The 18156-nt window shown below is 43.5% G+C and overlaps 1 protein-coding gene across 15 annotated transcripts in view; it reads right to left on the bottom strand.

The window, feature by feature from the left end:
• The window catches only part of LOC109895264 (CUGBP Elav-like family member 4), a 177784-nt gene that overhangs the window by 16977 nt on the left and 142651 nt on the right, over positions 1–18156 (bottom strand). For 6 of the 15 annotated variants that reach the window (XM_031830842.1, XM_031830847.1, XM_031830848.1 and 3 more), the window contains exons 8-12: positions 13875–14057; positions 13148–13210; positions 12542–12622; positions 11133–11276; positions 6864–6991 (exon numbers count right to left, since the gene is read on the bottom strand). In XM_031830842.1, coding sequence (XP_031686702.1) covers positions 6864–6991; positions 11133–11276; positions 12542–12622; positions 13148–13210; positions 13875–14057 — 599 coding nt within the window. Of the gene's footprint in view, positions 1–6841; positions 6992–11132; positions 11277–12541; positions 12623–13147; positions 13211–13874; positions 14058–18156 lie in introns of those variants that run through there. The other 9 variants (XM_031830849.1, XM_031830852.1, XM_031830853.1 and 6 more) reach the window with 4 other exon arrangements.

The following is an 18156-nucleotide window of genomic DNA, read 5'->3' as shown; positions in this document are numbered from 1 at the left end:
GAGGCCATCAAACTACTACGCTCTGAGATAGTTGAAATGAAAACACAGGTGGTTGCTACGATTGAGGCCAGAATACAGGAGGTTTCTGATACTTTAAAAGCAGATTTAACCATCCTGCGGAACGAGACTGTGCCAGCAATCACATTACTCAAAACAACAACTGCGTCACACACTACAACGATTGCAGCACTGGAGACCTCCGCTACAAATGTCATTCTGTCTTTTTAGTTTTTTTTCAGTTTTTTTTTCAGTACTTTTTCCAAACATTTACCACCGTACATTATTACTCTGAGACAAGTTATTCTGGGGGTTTTGGGCGCTCATTGCTTTTCCATTCTATGCTCTAATGACAGGGTTGAATAACGGGAATGCCCAGAGGGGCCGAAATAATGCGATCAAGTACATTTCTTGGAACACCAAAGGGGTTAACAACCCGGTGAAGCGTAAGAGGGTGTTGACACACTTAAAGGGTTTGAATGCAAATATTGCATTTCTACAAGAGACTGGTGAGCATTTTAGGATGCGTAAGGACTGGGTTGGTCAAGTGTTCCACTCGAACTTTCATAGTAAATCAAGAGGTGCTGCTATTCTGGTTGATAAAGCTACTCCCTTTGTAGCTTCTGAGGTTATTGCTGATCCTAAGGGACGATACGTCAACCGGTGAACTGTTTTCTACCTCTCTTGTTTTGGCTAGTGTTTATGCTCCCAATTGGGATGACACAAGTTTCATTTCTTCCTTTCTGTCTGCTATTCCCAATTTAGATTCTCATTTGTTGATTTTAGGGGGGGATTTCAACTATAAAATGTCCCCAGTTCTTGACAAGTCCTCACAAACAAATACAGGCCCATCTAAATGTGCCCTACTTATTCAATCCTTTCTTCAGAAATATGCTATGTTTGAGGCCTGGCGTTTCCTACATCCTACAGATAGACAGTATTCCTTTTATTCTCATGTTCATCAAACATACTCCCGGATTGATGACTTCTTTTTGGACAAAAAACTTCTGCCTAACCTTCGGCAGTGTACTTACGAGAGTATTGTTATCTCTGACCATTCACCATTAGTGCTTGAACTAGAGTTTCCCCAGCGACCTCCTATGTGTTATCAATGGCGTCTCAACCCCATTTTACTCTCAGATAAGGAGTTTGCCAATTTCATTTCTTCTGAAATCACCTTATTCCTAGAAACTAATTCAACACCAGGTATGTCCTGCTCTACCATATGGGAGTCTCTCAAAGCATACCTACGTGGCCAAATTCTTTCTTATACAGCCAACCAAAACAGAGTTCGCTCCCAGCGACTTCGGGACCTGAGCGAGTCCATAGCCACATTGGATGAGAAGTATGCTACGGATCCTTCCTCTGATCTGCATAAAGAGCGCCAACTACTCCAATCTGAATTTGATGAGCTTTCTACCAGGCAAGCTGAACAGTTACTCTTGCGAGCTCGATACAAAGTCTATGAACAAGGCGACAAGGCCAGTAAACTCCTTGCGCATCAGATCCGTAAATCTGAGGCCTCACGTTTAATCCCACAAATAAGGACCCCGTCTGGTGCCACCACAGTTATACATAAAGAGATCAATGATCATTTTAAACAATTTTACTCTGCGCTATACACCTCTGAATCCCCTCAAGACCCTTTGCTGATTGACTCCTTCTTTAATTAATGGACTTGGTTCCTGTGGCGGGATCAAAATCAGCGGAAATTTTAGAGCGCCACCTATTGTTTTCGATAAAACTCAAACTTTCATTAAAACACAAATGCAAGGTAGTGAATTAAAGCTACACTCGTTGTGAATCTAGCCACCAAGTCAGATTTGTAAAATGCTTTTCGGCGAAAGCATGAGAAGCTATTATCTGATAGCATGCACCCCCCCAAAATACCAGACCGTCAACAAAACAACAGATTTTGCGGTAGCCGGCGCTACCCAAAACGCAGAAATAAAATATAAAACATTCATTACCTTTGACGAGCTTCTTTCTTGGCACTCCTATATGTCACATAAACATCACAATTGGGTCTTTTTCCCGATTAAATCCGTCATTGTATACCCAAAATGTGATTTGCTGAAGACCGGTCTGATCCAGAAAAATGCCCCTTTACAAGACGCAACGTCACTTTTTAAAATGACAAAAGTTGCCTATATACTTTTACAAATCACTTCAAATTACTTTTCTAAACCAACTTTAGGTATTAATAAACGTTAATAATCTATTAAATTGATCACGGGGCGATCTGTATTCGATAGCAGCAAGTCTTGAAATCATCGTCCATGTTTTCACATTCATAACATCCTGTGGTGAGCCCAAAGAAAGGAAGTGCTTATACGTCACCAAACCCAGGATAAAGCCGCCCCTAAATGACAGCACTGGCGACATCGTGTGGAAGCTGTAAGCGTTTACAGGGGATTCCCATGTATTTTCTTCAGCCTTAGACAATACATTGACTGGCGGATGGATATTATTTTTGTGTTTTTGGTGACCAGTTTTTCGAAGGATTTTGACTCCTAAACACGTTATGTTATAGCCACAGACACGATTTAACCAGTTTTAGAGACTTCAGAGTGTTTTCTATACACACACACTTATCATATGCATATACTATATTCCTGGCATGAGTAGCAGGACGCTGAAATGTTGCGCGATTTTTAACAAAAAGCTGCGAAAATTCGCAGCCTCCTTAAGAGGTTTTAATGGCTTGAATATGCCTTCAATTGATACAGACTCCCATGACTATCTAGAAGAAGAATTTACGCTTGAGGAGATTGCAACAGCAGTGTCCACAATGAAAAGTGGTAAATCACCGGGTCCGGACGGTTTTCCAACCAGATTTTACAGGACGTTTTCTGGTCTGCTTTGCCCATTCTTGTCTCGACTATTTGCAGAGTGCCTTAATACTTCAAAGCTACTGCCTAGTCTTTATCAGGCTTCAATTTCATTACTACTAAAGAAAAACAAAGACCCCCTGGAATGTGGATCCTATCGCCCAATCTCGCTTTTAAACTGTGATTACAAAATCCTAGCTAAGCTTTTAGCCATCCATATGGAAGGCTTGCTGCACCAAGTAATACACTCTGACCAGACTGGCTTTGTGAGAAATAGGCATTTATTTTTCAATATTAGGCGCCTTATGAATATACTGTACTCCCCAGCGTCGGAGGACCCGGAGGTGGTGGTCTCACTTGATGCCGAAAAAGCGTTTGACCGCGTTGAGTGGGATTACCTAACAGCTGCCCTTTATAGATTTGGCTTTGGCTCCAAATTCATTGCGTGGATAAAGATTCTTTATTTTTCCCCCATGGCTTCGGTACGGACTAATAACTTGTCCTCTGACTATTTTCCCTTGCACAGCGGATCCAGACAGGGTTGCCCACTCTCCCCCTTGTTGTTTGCTTTGGCAATCGAACCTCTCGCCATTGCACTACGCTCTAATGATGCCATTCAAGGCATAATCAGGGCGGGCTGGGAGCAGAAAGTCTCGCTTTATGCTGACGACCTCCTTTTGTTTATCTCCAACCCCGATACCTCATTGCCACGTAATTTGCATTTTATTGCATGACATAAGTATTTGATACATCACATCATTTGGTACAGAAACCTTTGTTTGCAATTACAGAGATCATACGTTTCCTGTAGTTCTTGACCAGGTTTGCACACACTGCAGCAGGGATTTTGGCCCACTCCTCCATACAGACCTTCTCCAGATCCTTCAGGTTTCGGGGCTGTCGCTGGGCAGTACGGACTTTCAGCTCCCTCCAAAGATTTTCTATTGGGTTCAGGTCTGCGACTGGCTTGGCCACTCCAGGACCTTGAGATGATTCTTAAGGAGCCACTACTTGCCCTGGCTGTGTGTTTTGGGTGATTGTCATGCTGGAAGACCCAGCCACGACCCATCTTCAATGCTCTTACTGAGGGAAGGAGGTTGTTGGCCAAGATCTCGCGATACATGGCCCCATCCATCCTCCCCTCAATACGGTACAGTCGTCCTGTCCCCTTTGCAGAAAAGCATCCCCAAAGAATGATGTTTCCACCTCCATGCTTCACGATTGGGATGGTGTTCTTGGGGTTGTACTCATCCTTATTCTTCCTCCAAACACGGCGAGTGGAGTTTAGACCAAAAAGCTCTATTTTTGTCTCATCAGACGACCACATGACCTTCTCCCATTCCTCCTCTGGATCATCCAGATGGTCATTGGCAAACTTCAGATGGGCCTGGACATGCGTTGGCTTGAGCAGGGGGACCTTGCGTGCACTGCAGGATTTTAATCCATGACGGCGTAGTGTGTTACTAATGGTTTTCTTTGAGACTGTGGTCCCAGCTCTCTTCAGGTCATTGACCAGGTCCTGTCGTGTAGTTCTGGGCTGATCCCTCACCTTCCTCGTGATCATTAATGCCCCACGAGGTGAGATCTTGCATGGAGCCCCAGACCGAGGGTGATTGACCGTCATCTTGAACTTCTTCCATTTTCGAATAATTGCGCCAACAGTTGTTGCCTTCTCACCAAGCTGCTTGCCTATTGTCCTGTAGCCCATCCCAGCCTTGTGCAGGTCTACAATTGTATCCCTGATGTCCTTACACAGCTCTCTGGTCTTGGCCATTGTGGAGAGGTTGGAGTCTGTTTGATTGAGTGTGTGGACAGTTGTCTTTTATACAGGTAACGAGTTCAAACAGGTGCAGTTAATACAGGTAATGAGTGGAGAACAGGAGGGCTTCTTAAAGAAAAACTAACAGGTCTGTGAGAGCCGGAATTCTTACTGGTTGGTAGGTGATCAAATACTTATGTCATGCAATAAAATGCCAATTAATTACTTAAAAATCATACAATCTGATTTTCTGGATTTTTGTTTAAGATTCTGTCTCTCACAGTTGAAGTGTACCTATGATTAAAATTACAGACCTCTACATGCTTTGTAAGTAGGAAAACCTGCAAAATTGGCAGTGTATCAGATACTTGTTCTCCCCACTGTATATACATAATATGACATTTGAAATGTCTTTATTATTTTGGATCTTCTGTGAGTGTAATGTTTACTGGTCATTTTAATTGTTTATTTCACTTTTATTTATTATCTACTTCACTTGCTTTGGCAATATGAACATATGTTTCACATGCAAATAAAGCCCCTTAAATTGAATTGAGAGAAAGAGAGAGAGAGAGAGAGAGAGAGAGAGAGAGAGAGAGAGAGAGAGAGAAAGGTACAGAATATCCATACACAAGTTCACGAGAGAAAAAGGAAACACTAAAAGGTCACGTCAGAACAGCAAAAAGGGTCAAAAGTCAAGTCATTATCGATCATGATCAAACCAGTCAATCAGCACATCAGATTTACCTAACAGCTAGCAACAATCAAAATTAATCCATTTACTGCACTTCACAAGCTGCCAAAAATATATAAAATAGAGATAGAGATAGAGAAAGGACTCGACGCCACGTCATGCAACTCACGCAGTCACAGTCCTGCAACATGACGTCATCAGAAATAAAATGACACCATGGGTTCAACTTACAGGTGTGGGAACTGAGAACGTGTCCCCGTGACTGGTGGCTACTGGTTGGCTACACAACGACCATGGAGAGGCCATCTCATGTTATGATTGGCCAGTTGGCAGGTTGGGTTGGGTGCAAAACAAAAGAAGAAGAGAAGCGGTGGAGTTCCAATTTTTTCTCAAGTGGTAAATATGATGTAGACTTTACTTTCCCATTTATTCCAGCCTCTCTCTCTCTCAACGTCTCTGGCTGACAAACCAAATGAAGGGAGGTTATTACTGTCAAAACGAAAAAGTCAACAAATCAACAAATACAATTGGAAATATGGTGATAAAAATGGAACCTTCAAAAATAACTAAAATAATGGCCTTTATTTTTTCTTTTGAAGCAGTTCTGAGAGAACATTTGTAGGGTAAAAGACTAGAGTGCAGCACTGTACTCACAAAGATAAGACCAGGCCAAATGGCATGTTATACATCTCAAACTAACACAGTCACACTCTAAATAATTGGATATTGTCCTTGCATTGTATGCAATGATGTTGGTATGTACATTGAGTACCTTAGCCATTTACAAATGCTTTAAGTCAGAACGGCAGGAGACCAAACCCAGACAGACTTACCCCCCACCATCACACGCAAACACACAAACACAAACACACACACACACACACACACACACACACACACACACACACACACACACACACACACACACACACACACACACACACACACACACACACACACACACACACACACACACACACACACACACACACACGGCTGTTGTTAGAGACACACTGAGGATGTCATAATGACGAGCCTGTCCTCATCATTGTTCAGGACATTCTCCACTTGTCCCTCCTCAATGTGTTACATCAAAGTCATTCCTCCGCTCTTCTCCTCTCCTCAGGCAGTCTGCTCAGACATTCAATTAGTGCTACATGTCTTTATTCAAATGCTAACTGACAAGAAATGAAGGTAGCATTTATCATTTCCATTACACATTATACTGTATATGTCATTATTGCAATCCCTTCACTTTGATGAGGCCATTGTAAAACATCCACATATTATTTACAAGCAAATTGTTCATAGAAATATACAATGGAAGCACATGTACTGGTCTTATGCTGCATTTATGTGTTATGTGTAGTCTCACGTATACAACCAAAATAACATGTTTCAGGTATGCAGTAGCCAGTGGAGTTTAGCTGGGGGGAGTCAGTCATGTCAGCCCACTGCCCCTCCTACTCCCTCCTCATTGGCCAGCACCCTGAGGGGCTGTCTGCCATTCAACCCTGGCTCTGGGCATGAATGTGAGCATGGCATGGTGTCTGCTCTTACCTGGATGTGGACGGCAGAGGGGTCAGTAAGGTCGGTTGGCATCCTTTGGCCGCTTCAGCTGCACCTTCAGCCGCTTCATGCCTATCTGAAAACCATTCATGGCCTGGATAGCCGCCTGGGCACTGGACGGGTTATCGAAGCTCACAAAGCCTGGGACACAAAGTAGGAGGGAGAGTGAAAGAGAGAGAGAGAGCGAGAGACAGAGTGAAGGAGAGATGGGGAGAGGCAGAGAAAGAGAGAATGAAAAGAGGTGGAAAGAGAGAGAGACAGAGTGAAGGAGAGATGGGGAGAGGCAGAGAAAGAGAGAATGAAAAGAGGTGGAAAGAGAGAGAGAGAGTGAAGGAGAGATGGGAGAGGCAGAGAAAGAGAGAATGAAAAGAGGAGGAAAGAGAGAAAGAGAGAGAGAGACAGAGTGAAGGAGAGATGGGAGAGGCAGAGAAAGAGAGAATGAAAAGAGGAGGAAAGAGAGAGAGAGAGAGAGAGAGAGAGAAAGAGAGAGAGAGAGAGAGAGAGAGAGAGAGAGAGAGAGAGAGAGAGAGAGAGAGAGAGAGAGAGAGAGAGAGAGTGAAGGAGAGATGGGGAGAGGCAGAGAAAGAGAAAGAGGAAGAGAGAATGAAAAGAGGAGGAAAGAGAGAGACCTCCTTTTTAGTTTTCCACAATGCAACAACAATGTGCTTTAATTTTCTCTGCTCAGGAGGTAAATTGAAATTCTCTGAAATAAAAAGATGATTACACGAAATAACAAAATGGTTCATGACATAGATATCAAAAAGCTCCTAATTGAAAAGTGTTAGAAGTCAGAGGGTGTAATTTGAACAAAGGAGAAGCAAGAGGAGACTGTCACACATTGAGTGAGGTTTTTTTTTCTGTGCATGTTTGTTTGAGAAACTGACAGAGAATATCTGTGTGTATGAGCGTTGGTCTGTACAGATGAAGGATCTTAATTTGATCACCCTGTTGCAGGAGAACTGCAAAGCAGGAATTTTAAAACTTGTATTGTATTTAAGGTTTAATTAAAAAGGCTTCTGAAGTTTGTAATTTCCACATTGAAATTTCAGAAATTATATTCCCTTACGAAAAATATATCAACCCCTACAAAAATGTCCATTAATTATAATCCACATAATAATTCACATATCCTGCAGGATTATTTTCCTGCTGTAGCAAACTGGCTAAACTGAAGATCCTACATCTGTATGTCTCTGAGCATAGCAAGGTGAAAGTGTATGTGTGTGTGTGTGTGTGTGTGTGTGTGTGTGTGTGTGTGTGTGTGTGTGTGTGTGTGTGTGTGTGTGTGTGTGTGTGTGTGTGTGTGTGTGTGTGTGTAAAGTAAGAAGAGCAGGGTTGGAGCATGTTGCCAGGCTTGGAGCGGGGCGTGCTGGGTGTAGGTGTGGGAAGGTGGAGGGGGCCGTAAGTAGAGGTGTCTCTCCACTGTCTGTGAGTAGAGGTGCCTGCCTCTCCTCTCTCCTGCCTGTGAGTAGAGGTGTCTCTCCACTGTCTGTGAGTAGAGGTGCCTGCCTCTCCACTCCCCTGCCTGTGAGTAAAGGTGCCTCTCCTCTCCTCTCCTCTCCTCTCCTCTCCTCTCCTCTCCTCTCCTCTCCTCTCCTCTCCTCTCCTCTCCTCTCCTCTCCTCTCCTCTCCTCTCCTCTCCTCTCCTCTCCTCTCCTCTCCTCTCCTCTCCTCTCCTCTCCTCTCCTCTCCTCTCCTCTCCTCTCCTCTCCTCTCCTCCTCCTCTCCTCTCCTCTCCTCCCCTCTCTTTCCTTTCCTTTCCTCTCCTCTGCCTGTGAATAGAGGTGCCAGCCTCTCCTCTCCCCTGCCCTGCATGTGCTCTGAGTTATCACCTGGGTGTTGGGGCGGAATGAGCCCGGAGCTTTCCACACTGGGACTCCTGCCTGCTCTTATCAGACACCTCCGTGATTGACGGACGGATTTTTGCGCTTGCCAGTTGATTTGATCATGTCGCTATGGGTCCAATTTAATTTGGGGGGAGAGGGCAGGCTTTTGTCAGGTGGGGAGAGATAAGGCTCCTGCTTTTACAAACCCTTTAAACAAACTGAGCAGGGAAGGGCCTGCCAGACAGCAGCGATCCCCCTCACATCCCGCTCTCATCAATCTCAACCTTGCATTTACATCCCAACCCCAAAAGGTGATTGTCAGGGAGGGGGAAAAGGGGAAGAAGAAGAGGGTGAAGAAAGAGAGGACAAAGTAAGGAGCAGACTAGAAGCCTGGTAAATCCTGGCCCCCTTTACACCATGTAAATCAGTCAGCTGCCAGGTTTATTAGGATGTTTTATACAGCACTGTACGCTTCAGAAGGACAAGCAGCACTTGAATGGGACACATTCAGTGCACAGCACAATGTAAAACACCCTAAACAGCCTTTGTGAGAGGAGATTGAATACTATCATGTATGAATCATCCTTTCATGGTTCCCTCGCAGCTCTTCAGCTGAGAAAACGATGTTCACTCCTCTGTAAAATCATTGTAGGGTATTACGGACAAGGTTTGATTTGCAGGTGAGTGTGGAGTACTGACAAAGACTACAGTCTTATCATTCGACAGCTCTGCATGACTCCTGGTGCGGTGACTTAGTGTCTAAGCTGTAGGGAACTGCACAGCTAGATGCTGATGGACGTTGTGAAGGGGACTGCTCCCGCTTTAAGCCAACCAAAGCAATAGAGTGCTGCTTGCTGTTCTTCTAAAAACAGAGGATCATCTATTTCAATGGTAAGTGTTCATAAGCGAGTGTTTTCAGAGGACCTTTTAAAGTCACCTTTTGCTACCACTTTGAGAGGTGAGCTTTGATCATCCTTAAATGTCAATATTGAGTAGCAAACATGGAGGATTAAAATAACAGTGAATCCTAACAGACCCCAGACTAAGACCTTGAAACAGCCAGAAACTCAACATCCTACTGAGTTCAGTGACGGATCCACCATCTTCTTCAGCTGCACATCTGATATTCTGAAGCTGATAATTAACACCAACAACTAACAATTGCTAGAGTGGATGTCAAGGTATCCTCAATTGCCATGGAAACAGTATTAATGGTTTTGGAAGGTTGAAACATTATTTTTCACTTTGCCAATGTACTTTTTAAAACTGTGACTTTGGCTCATCTCAGTAAGTCAATGACTACCTTGGATTCCATAATGATGACATTGGCACATTGCCTATTGTCAATCACTGAGAATTATAAGGCGTGTGCGCACACACTCATATACACACCCACACGTATTATGCGTGTATATGTGTGTGTACATGTATTGTGTGTATGTGTGTGTTGCATCTAATGTGCATCGGAAGAATTCAATCTCCCATTTTGAACTGAAGAGGGATCAAATTGCTTCCCCTGTTGCTGCAGGAGAGTAATGATTTAGTTCACATAATGCATAGCATCTTCTGTCTAATTTGTTAATGTCTCTCACAAGAGCCCCGGGGCTCAGACTATAAAAAGGAAGGAGAAAAAACGAGGTTAAATGATTGTTTTTCAGCCAAGATCTTAATTAATAGCTGCATGGGAAAATAATGGTGAGATGCGTGAGGTCACAGCCTCTTTGTCCTTCCTCATAGAGTAATGATAGACATGCTATTCTCATCCTAGACAGCCCATATAGGAGGCCAGTGGTCCGTTTCTGCAGTCCAGCTCCTCATCTCGTGGGTGCTGTGGTCTAGGGCTCTAACAGGTCTATTATTATCTCCTGGAGATCACACAGTCCACCTGAACATCCTCCACCGCCACCCAGACTCATCCCTACAGGCTGAGTGGGAGGAAGGTGTTGGAAAGGAGGCTGGGAGTCTGGGTCTCTAGGGGCTATCTATAGAGGCTGGGTAACCATAGTTTTATAGTATGTTTGTTGAAGGTGAAACGCTAATAGCCAGAAGGACTATATTCCCCTATACTGCATGTCTAGCTACATGGTAATAGGCATGTACTTGAACTTGGGGAGCTGTGGGCTTAAGCTGGGTGTAGTTAGAAACATATCGCCCCTCCTCCACTCCATCCCCCTCTCACTCGCTCCCAGGATCTCATAAGCATTTGCTGATGAGTTGAACTTAAGGAGCGAAGCATGCATCCCCCTCTCTTCTCCTCCCTGCTCACTCGCATGTAACGCCACTTTTAAAATGTTAATTGCAACTTGATTAGGATAGACACAGGGAATAAAGAAAAACACAACTCAATGCAGAATCCAAAGTGGGACATGAGAAGATTGCCGAACATCACAGTCGACTTCTCATCCGATTATTTTTTTTCTCTCAGCAGAGATGACAGATTTGACTCACTGACTCACCAAAACACTTGCTTTGATTGGTCGCCCGGTCCACGAAGACTTTGGCGGAGATGACGTTGCCGAAAGGCAGGAACATTTGCATTAATTCTGCGTCTCCAAACTCCTGGGGCAGATGGTAAATAAACAGGTTGCAGCCTTCCGGCCCTGGTGGGAAATAACAACAACAAACTATAGAGGTTACATGGGGAAATAGAAGGAGAGGTCAGGCAGAGCATGTATGATGACATAAGCCCAGTGTCTGCCCCAATTACTAGCTGACTGTCCTGTCCAATCTCGCTTCAGTCTCCACACAAACCCAGGTGCCAAATACAGTACATGGCCTTCTGATGAGGAGAGGAATAGACTAGAGAAAGAGAGAGAGAGAGAGAGAGAGAGAGAGAGAGATGTTTGCTGCTTGGTAGGCTGTGCTAGTGGCTGCATGGATTGTTCCCTGTCTCATTGCTCGGGGATGATAGCATGACGAGATGGGTCTGTGGCTGGTGAGAAGGCTGATAAGAGGCTGCTGCTGACTGACTCTCCCTGGCCCAGATAGAGGACACACACAGTATGATAGAGAGCTGTGGTTTTACAGTCTGAGCTTATGGCTTTATTCTGCCTGTTTGTTAGTTTAGGTGTGTCTCATGAAATGGGGGCTGCTGCGGCTGCAGTCTCTTGGAGGCTGCAGACTGGGAGACCAGCCAACAGCCAGGCCAGAGAGGGAAGGATCCAGATCTCAGTCAGAGACAGGCCAGTGGAGCTGACACACTGTCTGGAGGAGGAGCAGCTCTGTGGCTTAATGTACACAGCAGACACAAAGTATAGCAGTCACATAACCCTAATGCAAGCTTCATTTAACTCAAGGATGGGGGCAGGTAGACCACAAAGCTTAGCAAAACACACTGCAATAAAATTATCCCCCTTATGCGATGTTAGAACACTTAAAGTCATTTCAGATTTTCCACGTTGACTAATAATCATATTTATAACCATCATATACTGTACAATAACATAAATGAATAATTATATCTGGCAAACAGTCTCAGGAAGAGTGATTTACCATTACAGCATATCCTATGCTTTATTACATTTAATGCTGTGGTACTAACACTAAACTAGGAATGTTAATAAATGATTATGCATGCAGCTAATTAATCTAATGAATATTCATAACCACTTAAACACATTGTAATGGACTGATTAACCAGTCGAACACTGCGAGTTTGAATTAGTGCAGTTTTTGAATAATGACAGAGTAACTTTTCCATCTTGCTGCCTGCTAATGTTAAACTACTTTAAATGAAGCTCCCTTTTTCTCCCATTTTCCAGCCCAGTGTTTCCTCTCCCTGGCTAATTCAACGCAGCCGTACATTAGAATGGAACATGGTAATTATCACCTTTTATCTTGGGTGGGCGCGCCCGCTAGCTCTTACCTTCTCTCTGTTGCTGGGGGATGATGGTGGGTTGCTGGGGGAACGCTTGACTGATTGGTGCATAGGCGGCAGGGTAGGCTGCTGTTGCAAAGAGAAGGAGAAGAGCCAGAGTGGGATGTTACATCTCCACTTGCAACAACTTAAATCATTATTCTATTGTTCACGTCCTCCAGACACTGAATAAATAAATTGCATTACGGCTTGGAGCCCGAGCTCATTTTCATTGTGGATCACTACACAAAGGGAATGCACTGTCTAAACAGGGACACATACAATACAGGAAGGAGAGTCTATTCCTATCCTGATACATGGTTAAAGAGGAGAGGTCTTAGTGTCTGTCCATCTATATCACGATCATGTAGAGGGGTGTCTGGAACACAGTTCTCCGTGTACTTTTGGAATTAAGATTTTTGGGTGGGTCTATAATCAATTCCAATGGAAATCCGTTCAAATCCTAATGTAAAGTTTCCTAATCCTGGAGAAAATTGTCCAGTCCTCTGGGCTATCTGTAGCAGCCATAGTGTCTGCTAGAGTGACAGAGAGGGAGAGAGGGAGAACGTGAGAGCGATAGAGAAAGAGATGGAGGAGTGAGGAGAGGCAGGTCACCTGCGTAGTGCTGCACACCGGCGTAAGCCTGCTGGAGAGGGTCAGTCACTGTAGGACTCTGTGCTGCAGAGAGAGAAAGAGAGAGAGAGAGAGAGAGAGAGAGAGGGGGAGAGAGAGAGAGAGAGAGAGAGAGAGAGAGAGAGGGAGAGAGAGAGAGAGAGAGAGAGAGAGAGAGAGAGAGAGAGAGAGAGGGAGGGAGATAAAGTGAGAGAGGGAAAGAAAAAGAAAGAAAAGAGAGATGGAGAGAGAGAAAGAGAGGGAGAGCGGGAGAGAGAGAGAGAGAGAGGATGGAGTCATACAAAGATTCGAGTTGTCATATTTCACAGTTCTTCAAAATTCCTGTTCCGCCCCCCAGATGTTTGCATCAAATATTAACAACATGCCAAACAAACTGCTTTGTGGTTCATTATCACTGCAACTGCCTTACATAATGCATCAAGGAGTCAAGTGCATGATGATGTGTTAGTTGTTCAGGAATCATCAGGAGCATACAGGATTAAGAAGCTGAGAAAGAGCTTCTGAGGCTCATCATATTAACCATAATGCACTGATGTAGGAGTCCCCTTGATGCACTGACTCTCACACTCCTATTCTGATTGCAGTATGGCAGTCACCCAAGACTATCTTGCCAGGTCTCCCTCTACAAAAATATGCTATATAATGGTTTTATCCTAGTTAAGAAAAGGCTACATGTCAAATGAATGAAACTGCTGTTAAATTGGCTCACCTGAGTAGAGGTGAATCCCATTGGCTGTCTCACCTGGGTAGGGGTGGATCCCATTGGTGTAGATTGGCTCATTGTTAGGCTGACCGTTGGTCTGGGGCGGGAGGGATGCGAACCCATTGACCCCCATGGGTGCTGCTAGGCTGGGCACGGCCGTGGCATTGATACCCGGCGGCGTGCTGGTGCCTGTAAATAGAGCAACCCTGTTTCATTACTGGGACCACAGGCCATGGTGGACATGGTTCACACTCCACAGTCTGCAGCCTCTCTCTGACCAGCGTCTAATTGGACACTGGGGCTGGGGCCTCTGTCTGTTTGTGGACTCAGCCTCTCCCCCTGGTCACATTTCAGGTTTGTCACCTTGTCCATGCTCTCTCGTCTTGTGCCAGATAGATTATTATTCTTCTCCCTAATCCCGGTGAAGGACATTTAAGTAATGTAGGATTAAATTTGAAAGGCATTACCTGGGTGTATGTAGGCTTTGTGGATTACAGATGGCGGATGGATGCAGAGGTGACTGAGCCACTTTATTTAATTCATTCGAGAGACGCGTGGAGCTCCTGTCTTGGGCCAGTCTGCCTACTTAGTGTCGAGCCATCAAAGCTCTTCACAACAAGGGCCAGGAAGACAGGTCAAACTCAGGTCCAGGATTATCTCCCACAAATCTTTGCTCGTATATTGTATAGTCAAGGACTTTGCATCCAAAGTCATCAGATTGGCCGTGTTCCCGGAAACACACAAACAGTGGCACATGATAGAGAGAGAGGGAGGGAGAGAGAGAGAGCGAGATAGACCTAGACTCTATTAAATTAGTCAAAGCAGGAACATTTTACAGAAATTAATAAGGAAATGGTCTCAACAGAGAAACATTTCCTTGTGTGTGCTACCTATATCCCCCCAATAGAATCCACATACTTTAACGATGACAGCTTCTCCATCCTAGAGGGGGAGATCAACCATTTCCAGGCCCAGGGACATGTAGTAGTTTGTGGTGACCTAAATGTCAGAACTGGACAAGAATCTGACACTCTCAGCACACAGGGGGGCAAACACCTACCTGGAGGTGACAGCATTTAGACACAACTGCAACGACATAACCAACATAACCAACAAAAGGTCCTGCAGCTCTGTCGGACGCTGGGTATGTACATAGTCAATGGTAGGCTTCGAGGAGACTCCTACGGTAGGTACACGTATAGGTAATCTCTTGGCAGTTGTACTGTAGACTACTTTATCACTGACCTCAACCCAAAATCTCTTCGAGCGTTCACAGTCAGTCCACTGACACCCCTATCAGATCCCAGCAAAATCACACTACTTGAACAGAGCTATGTTCAATCATGAGGCATCAAAGCCAAAGGAACTGAATAATATTAAGAAATGCTATAGATGGAAGGAAAGTAGTGTGGAAATCTAAAAAAATAAAAAATTAGGCAACAACAAATTCAATCCCTTCTAGACAATTTCCAGGACAAAATGTTTCACTGTAATAGTGAAGGTGTAAACTGGGCAGTAGAAAACCTAAACAGTATATTTGACCTCTCAGCTTCCCTATCAAATCTAAAAAATTCAAGCAGACAACCTAAGAAAATTAACAACAATGACAATGATTTGATGAAGAATGCAAAAACCTAAGAAAGACCTGTCCAATCTGTCGAATCAAAAACATAGAGTCCCAGAAAACCTAAGTCTCTCCTTCACTATGGCGAATCACTAAAACAATACAGAAATACACTATGTAAAAAGAAGGAACAGAAATCAACTCAATGTAATTGAAGAATCCATAAAGTCTAACCTCTTCCAGGAAAATTGGAAACAACACAAAGAGTTATCTATCCAAAACGGAGATGTGTGGATAAACCACTTCCCCAATCTTTTTGGCTCTATAACAAAGAACAAACAGCAAAAACATATATATGATCAAATACAAACCTTAGAATAAACTATTAAATACTACCAGAACCCACTGGATTACCCAATTACACTGAATGAACTACAGGAAAAAATCCAAACCCCACCAACCCAAATTAAATGATAAAATATACAGACCACAAATTCCAATTGGCTATACTAAAACTCTTTAACATCATCCTCAGCTCTGGCATCTTACCCAATATTTGGAATCAAGGACTGATCACCCCAATCCACAAAAGTGTAGACAAATTTGACCCCAATAACTACTGTGGGATATGAGTCAACAGCAACCTTGGGGAAATCCTCTGCATTATCATTAACAGCAGACTCGTACATTTCCTCAGTGAAAACAATGCACTGAGCAAATGTCAAATTGGCATTTTACCAAATTACCGTACGACAGACCACGTATTCACCCTGCACACCCTAATTGACAAACAAACAAACAAACCAAAACAAAGGCGAAGTCTTCTCATGCTTTGTTGATTTCGAAAAACCCTTTGACTTAATTTGGCATGAAGGTTTGCTATACAAATTGATGGAAAGTGGTGTTGGGGGAAAAACATACAACATTATAAAATTAATGTACACAAACAAGTGTGCGGTTAAAATTGGCAAAAAAACACAAACATTTCTTTCCACAGGGTCGGGGAGTGAGATAGGGATGCAGCTTAAGCCCCACCCTCTTCAACATATATACTGTATCAACAAATTGGCAATGGGAATTTGAACAGTTTACAGCACCCGGCCTCACCCTACTAGAATCTGAAGTCAAATGTCTACTATTTGCTGATGATCTGGTGCTTCTATCCCCAACCACCAAGGTTCTACAGCAGCACCTAGATCTTCTGCACAGATTCTGTCAGATCTGACAGTAAATCCCAGTAAGACAAAATGAATGTTGCTGCAAAAAATGTCCAGTTGCCAGGACAATGAATAGAAATTCCATCTAGATACCGTAGCCCTGCGGTACACAAAAACGATACATACCTCGGCCTAAGGTAACTTCCACAAAGCTATGAATGATCTGAGAGACAATGCAAGAAGGGCCTTCTATGCATTCAAAAGGAACAAAAAAATCTGACCTACAAATTAGAAGCAGTTATAGAACCCATTGCCCTTCATGGTTGTGAGGTCTGTGGTCCACTCACCAACCAAGAATTCCCAAAATGGGACAAACACCAAATTGAGAGACTCTGCATGCAGAATTCTGCAAAAATATACTCTGTGTACAACATAAAACACCAAATAATGCATGTGGTGCAGAATTAGGCCAATACCCGAAAATGATCAAAATCCAGAGAAGAGACGTTCAATTCTACAACCACCTAAATGGAAGAGATTCCCAAACCTTCCATAACAAAGCCATCACCTACAGAGAAATTAACCCCTAAGCAAGCTGGTCCTGGGGCTCTGTGCACAAACACAAAAAGACCCCACAGAGCCCCAGGACAGCAACATCAACACAATTAAACCCAACCAAATCATGAGAAATCTAAAATATAATTACTTGACACATTGGAAAGAATTTACAAAAAAACTGAGCAAACTAGAATGCTATTTGGCACTTAACAGAGAGTACACAAAGGCAGAATACCTGACCAATGTGACTGACCAAAACTAGAATGCTATTTGGCACTTAACAGAGAGTACACAAAGGCAGAATACCTGACCAATGTGACTGACCAAAACTAAGGAAAGATTTGACTATGTACAGACTCAGTGAGCATAGCCTTGCTATTGAGAAAGGCCACTGAAGGAAGACCTGGCTCTCAAGAGAAGACAGGTTATGTGCACACTGCCCACAAAATTAGGTGGAAACTGAGCTGCACTTCCTAACCTCCTGTCAAATGTATGACCATATTAGAGACACATATTTCCCTCAGATTACACAGATACACAAAGAATTCGAAAACAAACCCAATTTTGATAAAATACCACAGTGTGCAATCACAGCAGCATGATTTGTGACCTGTTACCACAAGAAAAGAGCAACCAGTGAAAAACAAACTCCATTGTAAATACAACCCATATTTATGTTGATTTATTTTCCCTTTTGTACTTTAACTATTTGCACATCATTACAACACTGTATATAGACATAATATGACATTTGAAATGTCTTTATTCTTTTGGAACTTCTGTGAGTATAATTTTTATTGTTTATTTCATATTTGTTTATTATCTATTTCACTTCCTTTGGCAATGTAAACATATGTTTCCCATACCAATAAAGCCCCTTAAATTGAAATTGAAATGGAAATTGAATTGAGGGAGAGAGACTGGGAGAGAGAGAGGGAAAAAGAGAGAGGCCGTACACTGTGGCGGCCAATGAGGGCCGGGGGATGTCATACATCATAACCCATCATGC

The sequence above is a fragment of the Oncorhynchus kisutch genome, linkage group LG8 (assembly GCF_002021735.2).
Source record: "Oncorhynchus kisutch isolate 150728-3 linkage group LG8, Okis_V2, whole genome shotgun sequence".
NCBI lineage: Eukaryota > Metazoa > Chordata > Actinopteri > Salmoniformes > Salmonidae > Oncorhynchus > Oncorhynchus kisutch.
Note: the sequence above shows the minus strand (reverse complement) of the source record. Positions and strands in the feature narration are given on the sequence as shown.